This window comes from Somniosus microcephalus, chromosome 12 (genome assembly GCF_052327205.1).
Source record: "Somniosus microcephalus isolate GS21.2 chromosome 12, FLI_Smic_1.0, whole genome shotgun sequence".
Classification (NCBI taxonomy): Eukaryota; Metazoa; Chordata; class Chondrichthyes; order Squaliformes; family Somniosidae; genus Somniosus; species Somniosus microcephalus.
In genome coordinates this window covers 205,115,789-205,128,934 of record NC_140998.1, presented here as the reverse complement: position 1 = coordinate 205,128,934, position 13,146 = coordinate 205,115,789, and the positions used below count along the sequence as shown (strand labels likewise).

The window sequence follows — 13,146 nt, the reverse complement described above, 5'->3', positions numbered from 1 at the left end:
TCCCCCTGTCATCCACTACTTCGGCAGACGTGGCCAGGGCGTTCATTTCCTCCTGGATCACCCGTTTCGGAGTGCCCGCAGATATTTCGTCAGACAGGGGACCGCAGTTTTCCTCCGAACTCTGGAATGCAGTGGCCCAAGGACTTGGTGTCAAATTACACCGCACCACAGCCTACCACCCTCAGGCGAATGGCCTCTGCGCACGCTTCCACCGCTCAATGAAGGCCGCCTTAAGAGCCAGCCTCCAGGACGCTGGATGGGCAGACAAGCTACCGTGGGTCCTGTTGGGCCTTCGCACGGCCCCCAAAGAAGACCTTCACTCTTCATCAGCGGAGCTGGTGTATGGTCAGCCACTGCGGGTCCCAGGGGACTTCCTACCAACATCGACGGCGCCATGGTCCGCGTCTGCCCAGCTTGCTAGTCACCAAGAGGCGGCCAGATGTTTCGCACCGGTGCCCACTTCGCACCACGGGCCGCAGAGGTCACACGTTCCCACGGAGCTTCACAAGGCTGAATACGTTTTTATTCACCATGACGCACATAGAGATCCGCTCAAGGCCCCATATACCGGTCCCTTCCGCGTGTTGGAAGCAGGGGACAAAACCTTCACGGTAGATGTCGGTGGTAAACCGGACCACATTTCGGTCGACCGCTTAAAGGCAGCACATTTGGACCTCGACCGTCCCGCCGAGACAGCACAACCGCCGAGACGGGGTCAGCCACCCATCGTCGTTACGGCAGATCAAGTGCGACCGCCCGTCAGACGCCCAGCAACCTCTGCCTCGAGAGTACAGGAGTCGTTCTGACAGGCTTGTCAGACCCCCTCACCGTTTGACTTTGTCCGTTAAAGCGAATTCTGGGGGGGTGCATGTGGCAGAACCACTGAATGACTCTGGCTAACGGTATATAATTCTCTTTAACAATGTTCTAACACCAGCCTAAACCTGTACCACTGTGTTAGGCATTACTGTGTTTTCACAGAAATCACAGAAACCCCACAGTGCAGATAGAGGCCATTTCGGCCCATCGAGCCTGCACCGACACATATCCCACCCGATCCCCGTAACCCCTACACCAACACATATCCCACCCTATCCCCGTAACCCCACGTATTTAATCCCCCTAACACTAAGGGTCAATTTATCATAGCCAATCAACCTAACCCGCACATCTTTGGACTGTGGGAGGAAACCGGAGCACCCGGAGGAAACCCACGCAAACACGGGGAGAATGTGCAAACTCCACACAGACAGTCGCCCGAGGCCGGATTCGAACCCGGGTCCCTGGCGCTGTGAGGCAACAGTTTTGTATATAGAGTTTGCATATACGGGGCGTGGCCCCTTTAAGAGCACGGGCAAACATGGGCAAACGCGATGACGTCACGTCGCAAACCACGGGACTGCCCAGTGAGTCCTCGTGGCCTTTCCGTTGAGTAAAGACCTGTTTAACTGTTCTCTGGTGTCGATCTCAGTTATTCGTAGGAATTTGTTAATTCCTACAACTGAATATATTTAAGAAAGAGATAGATAGATTTCTAGGCACAAAAGGCATCAAGGGGTATGGGGAGAGAGCGGGAATATGGTATTGAGATAGAGGATCAGCCATGATCATATTGAATGGCGGAGCAGGCTCGAAGGGCCGAATGGCCGACTCCTGCTCCTATTTTTCTATGTATCTCTGTTTCCTTCATTACAACAGTGACCACACTTCAAGAGTACTTCATTGGCTGTAAAGCGCTCTGGAACGTCCTGAGTGGGTGCAAGGCCCTGTAGGAGATGCGAGTTCTCTCTTTACCTCCCGCTGTAGGGTTTGGCCAGTGTCAACATCAGTGGGTGCATGTGCCTGAAGGATTTTGAGACTTCTAAAATGGATATATACCCTTTTCGAGATGGAGTCGTACTTGGGCTGCGTTTCAAAATGGCGTTTGGACTATTGGGGCTGGGTTTTGATACTGGAGGCGTGTAGGAGGCGGGACTACAACTTTCGGGGTTGTAGTCCCGCCTCCATCGAGTTGTGGACAACCCACGCGATTTCCCCTTGATTGACCTTGTTGAGCTCGCCCAGAGGGCACAGCAGGCAAATTAAGGGCCACCCGGCAACAGGTGACGTCACAGACTGAAATTTCATCTGTCAAGAGCTTTTGACAGATGAAATATCAGTGTTTGACAGCTGTTTGAAGCTGTCAAACACTGACAACCTGTACTCCAAGTTAATTCCTTCCTCTCAGGCTGATTTAGAGATCTCGCTGGAACAGAAAGCTGAATGCTGGAACTTTTGACAGCTGGCGGCCATTCTGTGCCGGTGAGATGAGGGACTCCCGAGACCTGAAGGAAGGAAGGCTGTAAAGGTAAGTAAAGGTTAGTAGAACTTCTTTAAACACTTTACACACAACAAATACACTTACTCTGCACTCATGCACCCATCACTCACCTGAACACCAGACATCTCGAACCCTCCAATCCCTTCAGCCCGACGGCTCGCCTCGCTAACTTGGCGTGGTTTGGAGCTGTTGGGAATCCCACATTTCAGCAATAAAAATAGGGATCAGGCTAAAAACTGCCTGTTAACTACCTGTTAACAGGCAGTTAATTGGCACTAATCCCCTTCCTGCCTCGGGGAGGCGGGTCCTAGTGTGGGTCGGGTATCCGCCTCCTGGGAAACGGGCATGGAGGCGGGTTGGGGGCGGGATGGGTTCGTGCCCCCCCGATTTCGAGATTTTAACCCCCCCACACGCCTCCAATCCCGCCTCCACGGCCCAATGAAAATCCTGCCCTTGGACTTTAAAAAAAAAGACTGACTGTTGGTTTCTGTGAAGATAGCAGGAACTGTCTGTCTTTTGGGTTGCCATGGGACCAGCCTCAACGCTGACGTCATGAAAGGCGGGGGCCTTTTCATTTCGATCTGGTGTGATTTGTGGAAAAACACCTTTTGTCCATGGACATGGGGATGTCTGGATGGACAATGAGGTTTGCAGGCCAAACACAACACCTCTGGACTCTTTCAATGAAGGAACAGTCAAGAACTGAACAAACAGATAGCACTTCGAGAGCTGCTCATCTACAGTAATGGCCTACCATTGTTTTCATCAAGATGACCAATCCAGGACAGAGACGTCACCAGGAAGATCAATTAGCGTCTCTGGGACCGTGGTAAACCAGGAATCGCCCCGCCAGTTTGGTGTATTATATGGGGTATAACTATAGCTGAACTTTGGGGGATTCGGTGATTGCTTTTCTCGACCAGCTGGGAACGGGGGTTCTCCGCGTAGCTCCGCGTCCGGCAACTCTCCGGGAACGCCCGAAGTGAGGGCCTCGCCGTACCGCAACTCTCTAGGCCTCATCGCAGTTCTCTCCTTGCCTCCCGCTCTCCATCGAAATATGGCGGAAAGGAAGGAAGGAATGACAGGGGCGGAGCCATTGCGCTGAAGTAACATAGAAACATAGAAGATAGGAGCAGGAGTAGGCCATTCGGCCCCTCGAGCCTGTTCCGCCATTTAATGAGATCATGGCTGATCATCCAAATTCAGTACCCCGTCCCTGCTTTCTCCCCATAGCCCTTGATCCCTTTAGCCTTAAGAAATATATCCAACTCCTTCTTGAATACATTTAATGAATTGGCCTCAACTGCCTTCTGTGGTAGAGAATTCCACAGGTTCACCACTCTCTGGGTGAAGAAATTCCTCCTCATCTCTGTCCTAAATGGCTTACCCCTTATCCTTAGACTGTGACCCCTGGTTCTGGACTCCCCGACCATCGGGAACATCCTTCCTGCATCTAGTCTGTCTAGTCCTGTTAGAATTTTATAAGTTTCAATGAGATCCCAGCTCATTCTTCTAAACTCCAGCGAGTACAAGCCCAATCGAACCAATCTCTCCACATACATCATTCCTGCCATCCCAGGACGTCCTGAGGGGGTGCAAGGCCTGGTGAATCTTCGCTGCACTCCTTCCAGGGCAAGAACATGGAAGTGACTGCTGAGTTCTGGCGGTCACGTGGAGGGAGGCCGAAGGAGGAGGAACTCCTTACCTTAGCGTTGCCGTTCTTCGATGCTTTAATTGAGGCCACGGTGTTGGGGGGCTTGCTCTTCTGTGCACCTGTAGGATTCAAGAGTGAGGATCAGTGTGACAGACAGCAAATAAGGCACGACACTTCCCCCTTAAGAGCGAGCGGTGGCAGGGAACAGGTCCTAATTCTATTCTTAGATCTGGCAGCGCTGACATACGAAAACTACTAGGCACTTGGTCTAAGCGTTAAACAAAGCTTTAATCAACTGTTTTACAACATGGAGGTCTGGTTGTGTCCTTCACTAGTTCCTGTAAAAGAATGTCCTGAGCAAGCTGGGCCCATGCCCGAGTATTTATACTCTCCCTGGACAGCGCCACCAGCAGGCCGCCCAGTATTATTTCATAAGTCATTTCCACATAAATGACAAGATTCATGTCAGGTGCTACACGACGCGGGACTGGGCGGCGCGAGTGGGTTAGACCCAGCCCCCGCCAGCTCTGAAACCCTCCTTGGAATCCCGCCCAGATTAAAGCTCCGTCAGTTGCTCCAGCGAATTGCCTGGCGTGCAATGGGAAGTCGCCAGACCCTAACCTCTCACGGCCATTTGTGGGATCCTGCTGTGCGCAACTTGGCTGCCACGCTTCCCTACGTTACAACGGTGACCGCACGCCAGAGCTACTCCATCTGGGGGAGTTCGGAAGAAGGGGGCGTAAACCATAAAATTAGAGCCAGGCCGTTCAGGGGTGATGTCAGGAAACACTTCTTCACACAAAGGGGGGTGGAAATCTGGAACTCTCTCCCCCAAAATGTTGTTGGGGCTGGGAGGGGTCTGTTGAAAGTGTCAAAACTGAGATTGATCGCTTTTTGTTGGGCAAGGTTATTAAGGGTTACGGAACAATAAGAACATAAGAACATAAGAAATAGGAGCAGGAGTAGGCCAATCGGCCCCTCGAGCCTGCTCCGCCATTCAATAAGATCACGGCTGATCTGATCCTAACCGCCAATCTACTATCACAGAACCATCTCCTTAATCTAACAGAATTAGACACATGAAATAGGAGCAGGATCAGGCTACACGGCCCCTGGGCCCGCTCCGCTACCCACAGGGCCATGTCCGATCCGAACCTAGACTCATGTCCAAATTCCTGCCCGCTCCCCGTAACCCTTAATTCCCTTTACTTCGAGGAAGCTGTCTATTTCTGTTTTAAATTTATGTAATGATGTAGCTTCTACAGCTTTTTGGGGCAGCATATTCCATGGACCTACCACCCTCTGAGTGAAGTAGTTCCTCCTCATCTCAGTTTTGAAAGAGCAGCCCCTTATTCTAAGACTATGCCCCCTAGTTCTAGTTTCACCCATCATCGGGAACATCCTCCCCGCATCCACCCGATCCAACCCCTTCACAATCTTATATGTTTCAATAAGGTTGCCTCTCATTCTTCTGAACTCCAATGAGTAGAGTCCCAATCTACTCAACCTCTCCTCATATGTCCATCCCCTCATCCCCGGGATTAACCGAGTGAACCTTCTTTGTACTGACTCGAGAGCAAGTATGTCTTTTCTTAAGTATGGACACCAAAATTGTATGCAGTATTCCAGGTGCGGTCTCACCAATACCTTGTAAAACTGAAGCAATACCTCCCTATTTTTATATTCTATCCCCCTAGCAATGAAAGCCAACATTCCATTGGCCTTCTTAATCACTTGCTGCACCTGCATACTAACCTTTTGAGTTTCGTGCACCAGGACCCGCAGATCCCTCTGTACTTCAGTACTTTCCAGTTTCTTGCCATTAAGATAATAACTTGCTCTACGATTTTTCCTGCCAAAGTGCATAACCTCACACTTTCTAGTATTGTATTCCATCTGCCAAATCTCTGCCCACTTACTTAGCCTGTCTATGTCCCCTTGCAGGTTTTTTATGTCCTCCTCACTCACTACTTTCCCTCCCATCTTAGTATCATCTGCAAACTTTGATATGTTACACTCGGTCCCCTCCTCCAAATCGTTAATATAGATTGTAAAGAGTTGGGGACCCAGCACTGACCCCTGCGGAACACCACTAATTACTGATTGCCAGTCTGAGAATGAACCATTTATCCCAACTCTCTGCCTTCTGTTAGATAGCCAATCCTCTATCCATGCCAGAATATTACCCCCAATCCCGTGATTTTTTATCTTAAGCAATAATCTTTTGTGTGGCACCTTGTCAAATGCCTTTTGGAAGTCTAAATACACTACGTCCACTGGTTCCCCTTTATCCACCCTATATGTTACTTCCTCAAAGAACACCAGCAAATTTGTCAATCATGACTTCCCCTTCATAAAACCATGCTGACTTTGTCCTATTAAATTATGATTATCCAAATGTCCTGTTACTGTCCCCTTAATAATGGACTCCAAAATTTTACCTACGACAGATGTTAGGCTAACCGGTCTATAGTTTCCAGTCTTCTGTCTACTGCCCTTTTTAAATAAGGGTGTTACATTAGCAGTTTTCCAGTCTGCTGGGACCTTTGCTGAGTCGAGGGAATTTTGGAAAATTATTACTAATGCATCCACAATCCCTACCGCCACTTCCCTCAAGACCCTAGGATGTAAGCCATCAGGTCCACGTGATTTATCCGCCTTGAGTCCCATTATTTTACCGAGTACCACTTCCTTAGTGTTTTTGATCGTGTTTAGCTCTTCCCCCCCGATAGCCCTCTGTTTGTCCAGTGTTGGGATATTCTTAGTGTACTCTACTGTAAAGACTGATACAAAATATTCATTCAGTGTTTTTGCCATCTCCATATTTCCCACCATTAATTTCCCGGTCTCATCCTCTAAGGGACCAACGTTTACTTTAGCCATCCTTTTTCTTTTTATATAACTATAAAAACTCTTACTATCTGTTTTTATATTTTTGGCTAATTTACTTTCATAATCTATCTTCCCTTTCTTAATCAATCTTTTTGTTATTTTTTGCTGTCTTTTAAAGTTTTCCCAATCCTCTATCCTCCCACTAGATTTGGCTACCTTATATGCCCTTGTTTTTAGTCGAATACTATCCTTAATTTCTTTACTTAGCCACAGATGGCTGTCTTTTCTTTTACACCCTTTTCTTCTCAGTGGAATATATATTTTTTGGAAGTTGTAAAATAACTCCTTAAATGTACACCACTGATCATGTATCGTCTTACCCGTTAATCTATTATCCCAATCCACTCTACTCAATTCTGCTCTCATACCTTCATAGTCTGCTTTATTCAAGCTTAGCATGCTTGTTTGAGATCCAACCTTCTCACCCTCTAATTGAATATGGAATTCAACCATGTTATGGTCACTCATTCCAAGGGGGTCCTTTACTAGGGCATTTTTAATTAATCCTGTCTCGTTACACAGGACCAGATCTAAGGTTGCTTGCCCCCTGGTCGGTTCAGTTACATACTGCTCAAGAAACCCATCCCTAATACACTCAATGAACTCATCCTCAAGGCAGCCCTGCCCAATTTGATTTGTCCAATTAATATGATAGTTAAAATCCCCCTAATTATAGATGTTCCCTTATTACAAGCCTCAACTATTTCCTGATTGATACTCCGTCCAACAGAGTTGCAACTGTTCGGAGGCCTATAGACTACGCCCACTAGTGTTTTTTTCCCCTTATTATTCCTTATCTCCACCCAAACTGTTTCATTATCCTGATCTTTTGACCCAATATCATTTCTCTGTATTACAGTGATTCCTTCCTTTATTAACATAGCCACCCCACCTCCCCTTCCTTCCTGCCTGTCCTTCCTGATCGTTAAATAACCTGGTATATTTAATTCCCAGGCATTGTCACCCTGCAGCCATGTTTCTGTAATGGCCACAAGATCATACCCATATGTAGTTATTTGTGCCATTAACACGTCTATTTTGTTACGAATGCTACGTGCATTCAGATAGAGAACTTTCAAATATGTTTTGTGACACTTAGTTCCTGCTTTTGCCCTTTTTATTACTTTACCTTTTACTCCATACCTTCTGCCCCTTCCTGACATGCTCTGGTTTTTAATTTCCCCACTGCTACCTAAGTCTATGACCTTCTCTGTTGTCATTTTTATTATTTGCTCTCTAGGAACCTCCCCCCCACTAGTTAGTTTAAAGCCCTCTCTACAGCCCTAGTTATATGATCCGCCAGGACTCTAGTCCCAGCACTGGCCAAGTGAAGCCCATCCCAACGGAACAGCTCCATCCTGCCCCAGTACTGGTGCCAGTGTCCCAGGAAGCAAAACCCATTTCTCCCACACCAGTCTTTGAGCCACGCATTTAACTCTCTAATTTTATTTGTCCTAGCCAAATTCGCTCGTGGCTCAGGTAATAATCCAAAGATTATTCCCCTTGAGGTTCTGTTTTTTAATTTGACCCCTAGCTGCTCATACTCCTTTAACAGAACCGGCTTCCTAGTCCTATCTACGTCGTTTGTACCAACATGGACCACGACAACTGGATCCACCCCCTCCCACTGGCGGGTGGATGGAGTTAATATACAGACCAGCCACGGTCTCATTGAATGGCGGGACAGGTTCGAGGGTCGGAACGGCCTCCTCCTGTTCCTATATTCCTATGAGTGTGTTTATGAGTGTGTGTGTGTGTGAGTCTGTCAGAATGTGAGTGTGTGTCTGTCAGTGTGTGTGTGTGTGTGTGTGTGTGAGAGTGTGTGTGAGTGTGTATCTCTGTGTGTGAGTGTGTGTGAGTGTGTGAGAGTGTGTGTGAGTGTGTGTCTCTGTGTGTGAGTGTGTGTGAGTGTGAGTTAGTGAGAGTGTGTGTGTGAATGAGTGTGTGAGTGTGTGTGAGTGATTGTGTGAGTGTGTGTGTGAGTGTGTGTGTGTGTGAGAGTGTGTGAGAGTATCTGAGTGTGAGTGCGCGTGTGTGAGTGTGTGATTGAGTGTGAGAGTGTGTGAGTGAGTGTGTGTGAGTGTGAGTGAGTGAGAGTGTGTGTGAGTGTGAGTGTGTGCGTGAGTGTGTGTGTGTGTGAGTGTGTGAGAGTTTGTGTGTGAGTGTGAGTGTGTGTGTGAGTGTTTGTGAGTGTGTGAGTGTGTTTGAGTGTGTGTGTGTGAGTGTGAGTGAGTGTGAGTGAGTGAGTGTGTGTGAGTTTGTGTGTGTGTGAGTGTGTGTGTGTGTGTATGAGTGTGAGTGAGTGTGTGTGAGTGAGTGTGTGTGAGTGTGTGTGAGTTTGTGTGTGAGTGAGTGAGTGAGTGAGTGTGTGTGTGTGTGTGTGTGTGTGTGAGTGTTTGTGAGTGAGTGTGTGAGTGTGTGTGTGAGTGTGTGTGAGAGTGTGTGTGAGTGTGTGTGTGTGTTTGTGTGTGAGTGAGTGTGAGTTTGTGTGAGTGAGTGTGTGTGATTGAGTGTGTGTGTTTGTGTGTGTGAGTGTGTGTGAGTGAATGTGTGTGTGAGTGTGCAAGTGTGAAAGTGTGTGTGTGTGAGTGAATGTGTGAGAGTGAGTGTGAGTGAGTGTGTGAGTGTGTGTGTCTGAGTGTGAGTAAGTGTATAAGTGTGTGAGTGTGAGTGTGTGTGTGTGAGTGTGTGTGTGTGAGTGTGAGTGAGTGAGTGTGTGAGTGTGTGTGAGTGTGTGAGTGTGTGAGTGTATGTGAGTGAGTGTGTGTGAGTGTGTGTGTGTATGTGTGTGTGAGTGTGTGTGAGTGAATGTGTGTGAGTGTGTGTGTGAGTGTCAGTTTGTGTGATTGAGTGTGTGTGTGTGTTTGTGAGTGAGTGTGAGTTTGTGTGAGTGAGTGTGTGTCTGTGTGTGTGAGTGTGTGTGAGTGAGTGTGTGTGAGAGTGCGTGTGAGTGAGTGTGTGTGAGTGTGCAAGTGTGAAAGTGTGTGTGTGTGAGTGAATGTGTGAGTGAATATGTGAGAGTGAGTGTGAGTGAATGTGAGTGTGAGTGTGTGTGTCTGAGTGTGAGTAAGTTTATGAGTGTGTGAGTGTGAGTGAATGTGCGTGTGAGTGTGTGTGAGTGAGTGTGTGAGTGTGTGTGAGTGTGTGTGTGGGTGAGTGAGTGTGTGTGCTTGTGAGTGAGTGTGTGTGATGTGTGTGTGTGTGAGTGTGTGTGTGATTGAGTGTGTGTGTGTGAGTGTGTGTGAGTATGTGTGAGTGAATGTGCGTGAGTTTATGTGTGAGAGTGTGTGTGAGTGAGTGTGTGTGTGAGTGTGCAAGTGTGAAAGTGTATGTGTGTGTGAGTGAATGTGTGAGTGAATGTGTGAGAGTGAGTGTGTGTCTGGTTGCAAGTAAGTGTGTGAGTGTGAGTGAGTGTGTGTGAGTGTGAGTGTGTGTGAGTGAGTGTGTGTGAGTGTGTGCATTGTGAGTGTGTGAATGTGGTGTGAGTGTGTGTGTGAGAGTGTGTGTGAGTGTGTGTGTGTGAGTGAGTCTGTGAGTGTGTGTGAGTGTGTGTGTGAGTGAGTGTGTGTGAGTGTGCAAGTGTTCAATTGTGTGTGTGTGTGAGAGTGTGTGAGTGTGTGCATTGTGAGTGTGTGAATGTGGTGAGTGTGTGTGTGGGAGTGTGAGTGAGTGTGTGTGTGAGTGAATGTATGTGTGTGAGTGTGTGTATGTGTTTGTGTGCATTGTGAGTGTGTGATTGTGGTGTGAGTGTGTGAGTGTGCGTGTGTGAGTGTGTGAGGAAATGAGTGCGTGTGAGTGAGTGTGTGGGTTTGTGAGTCAATGTGTGTGTGAGAGTGTGTGAGTGTGTGTATTTGTGAGTGAGTGTGTGTGTGAGAGTGAGTGTGTGAGTGTGTGTGTGTTTGTGTGAGTGTGTGAGTGAGTGTGTGTGTGTGTGAGTGTGTGAGTGTGTGTGTGTGAGTGAGTGTTTGTGAGTGTGTGTATGTGAGTGAGTGTGTGAGTGTGTGAGTGTGTGAGTGTGTGTGTGTGAGTGTGTGAGTGTGTGTGTGTGTGAGTGTGTGTGAGTGTGTGAGTGAGTGTGTGAGTGTGTGAGTGTGTGTGTGTGTGAGTGTGTGTGAGTGTGTGAGTGTGTGAGTGTGTGAGTGTGTGAGTGTGTGTGAGTGTGTGAGTGTGTGTGTGAGTGTGTGTGAGTGTGTGTGAGTGTGTGTGAGTGTGTGAGTGTGTGTGTGAGTGTGTGTGTGAGTGTGTGTGTGTGAGTGTGTGTGTGAGTGTGTGAGTGTGTGAGTGTGTGAGTGTGTGAGTGTGAGTGTGTGAGTGTTTGTGAGTGTGTGCATGTGAGTGTGTGTGTGTGTGAGTGTGTGTGAGTGTGTGTGTGTGAGTGTGTGTGAGTGTGTGTGTGTGTGTGAGTGTGTGTGTGTGTGAGAGTGTGTGAGTGTGTGTGTGAGTGTGTGTGTGAGTGTGTGTGAGTGTGTGAGTGTGTGAGTGTGTGAGTGAGTGTGTGTGAGTGTGTGTGAGTGAGTGTTTGTGAGTGTGTGTATGTGAGTGTGTGAGTGAGTGTGTGAGTGTGTTTGTGTGAGTGTGTGAGTGTGTGTGTGTGAGTGTGTGAGTGTGTGAGTGTGTGTGTGTGTGAGTGTGTGAGTGTGTGTGTGTGTGAGTGTGTGAGTGAGTGTGGGAGTGTGTGAGTGTGTGTGTGTGTGAGTGTGTGTGAGTGTGTGAGTGTGTGTGTGTGTGAGTGTGTGTGTGTGTGAGTGTGTGTGAGTGTGTGAGTGTGTGTGTGAGTGTGTGAGTGTGTGTGTGTGAGTGTGTGTGTGTGTGTGAGAGTGTGTGAGTGAGTGTGTGAGTGTGTGTGAGTGTGTGTGTGAGTGTGTGTGAATGTGTGAGTGAGTGTTTGTGAGTGTGTGTATGTGAGTGTGTGAGTGAGTGTATGTGAGTGTGTGTGTGTGAGTGTATGTGTGATTGTGAGTTTGAGTGAGTGTGAGTGTGTGTGTGTATGTGAGTGTGTGTATGTGAGTGTGTGTATGTGAGTGTGTGTGTGTGAGTGTGTGTGTGAGTGTGTGTGTGAGTGTGTGTGTGTGAGTGTGTGTGTGAGAGTGTGTGTGTGTGTGAGTGTGTGTGTGTGAGTGTGTGTGAGTGTGTGAGTGAGTGTTTGTGAGTGTGTGTATGTGAGTGTGTGTGAGTGTGAGTGTGTGTGAGTGTGTGAGTGTGAGTGTGTGAGTGTGTGTGAGTGTGTGAGTGAGTGTGTGTGTGTGTGAGTGTGTGTGTGTATGTGTGTGTGAGTGTGTGTGAGTGAATGTGTGTGAGTGTGTGTGTGAGTGTCAGTTTGTGTGATTGAGTGTGTGTGTGTGTTTGTGAGTGAGTGTGAGTTTGTGTGAGTGAGTGTGTGTCTGTGTGTGTGAGTGTGTGTGAGTGAGTGTGTGTGAGAGTGCGTGTGAGTGAGTGTGTGTGAGTGTGCAAGTGTGAAAGTGTGTGTGTGTGAGTGAATGTGTGAGTGAATATGTGAGAGTGAGTGTGAGTGAATGTGAGTGTGAGTGTGTGTGTCTGAGTGTGAGTAAGTTTATGAGTGTGTGAGTGTGAGTGAATGTGCGTGTGAGTGTGTGTGAGTGAGTGTGTGAGTGTGTGTGTGTGTGTGAGTGTGTGAGTGTGTGTGAGTGAGTGTGTGTGAGTGTGTGTGTGAGTGTGTGTGTGGGTGAGTGAGTGTGTGTGCTTGTGAGTGAGTGTGTGTGATGTGTGTGTGTGTGAGTGTGTGTGTGATTGAGTGTGTGTGTGTGAGTGTGTGTGAGTATGTGTGAGTGAATGTGCGTGAGTTTATGTGTGAGAGTGTGTGTGAGTGAGTGTGTGTGTGAGTGTGCAAGTGTGAAAGTGTATGTGTGTGTGAGTGAATGTGTGAGTGAATGTGTGAGAGTGAGTGTGTGTCTGGTTGCAAGTAAGTGTGTGAGTGTGAGTGAGTGTGTGTGAGTGTGAGTGTGTGTGAGTGAGTGTGTGTGAGTGTGTGCATTGTGAGTGTGTGAATGTGGTGTGAGTGTGTGTGTGAGAGTGTGTGTGAGTGTGTGTGTGTGAGTGAGTCTGTGAGTGTGTGTGAGTGTGTGTGTGAGTGAGTGTGTGTGAGTGTGCAAGTGTTCAATTGTGTGTGTGTGTGAGAGTGTGTGAGTGTGTGCATTGTGAGTGTGTGAATGTGGTGAGTGTGTGTGTGGGAGTGTGAGTGAGTGTGTGTGTGAGTGAATGTATGTGTGTGAGTGTGTGTATGTGTTTGTGTGCATTGTGAGTGTGTGATTGTGGTGTGAGT

The 13,146-nt window shown here is 47.9% G+C and overlaps 1 protein-coding gene across 1 annotated transcript in view; it reads right to left on the bottom strand.

Moving 5' to 3' along the window:
* Positions 1–13,146, bottom strand: part of LOC147109957 (cell adhesion molecule CEACAM6-like) — a 44,912-nt gene that overhangs the window by 7,131 nt on the left and 24,635 nt on the right. The window contains exon 5 of the mRNA XM_086002440.1: positions 4,026–4,093. Coding sequence (XP_085858566.1) covers positions 4,026–4,093 — 68 coding nt within the window. The remainder of the gene's footprint in view (positions 1–4,025; positions 4,094–13,146) is intronic.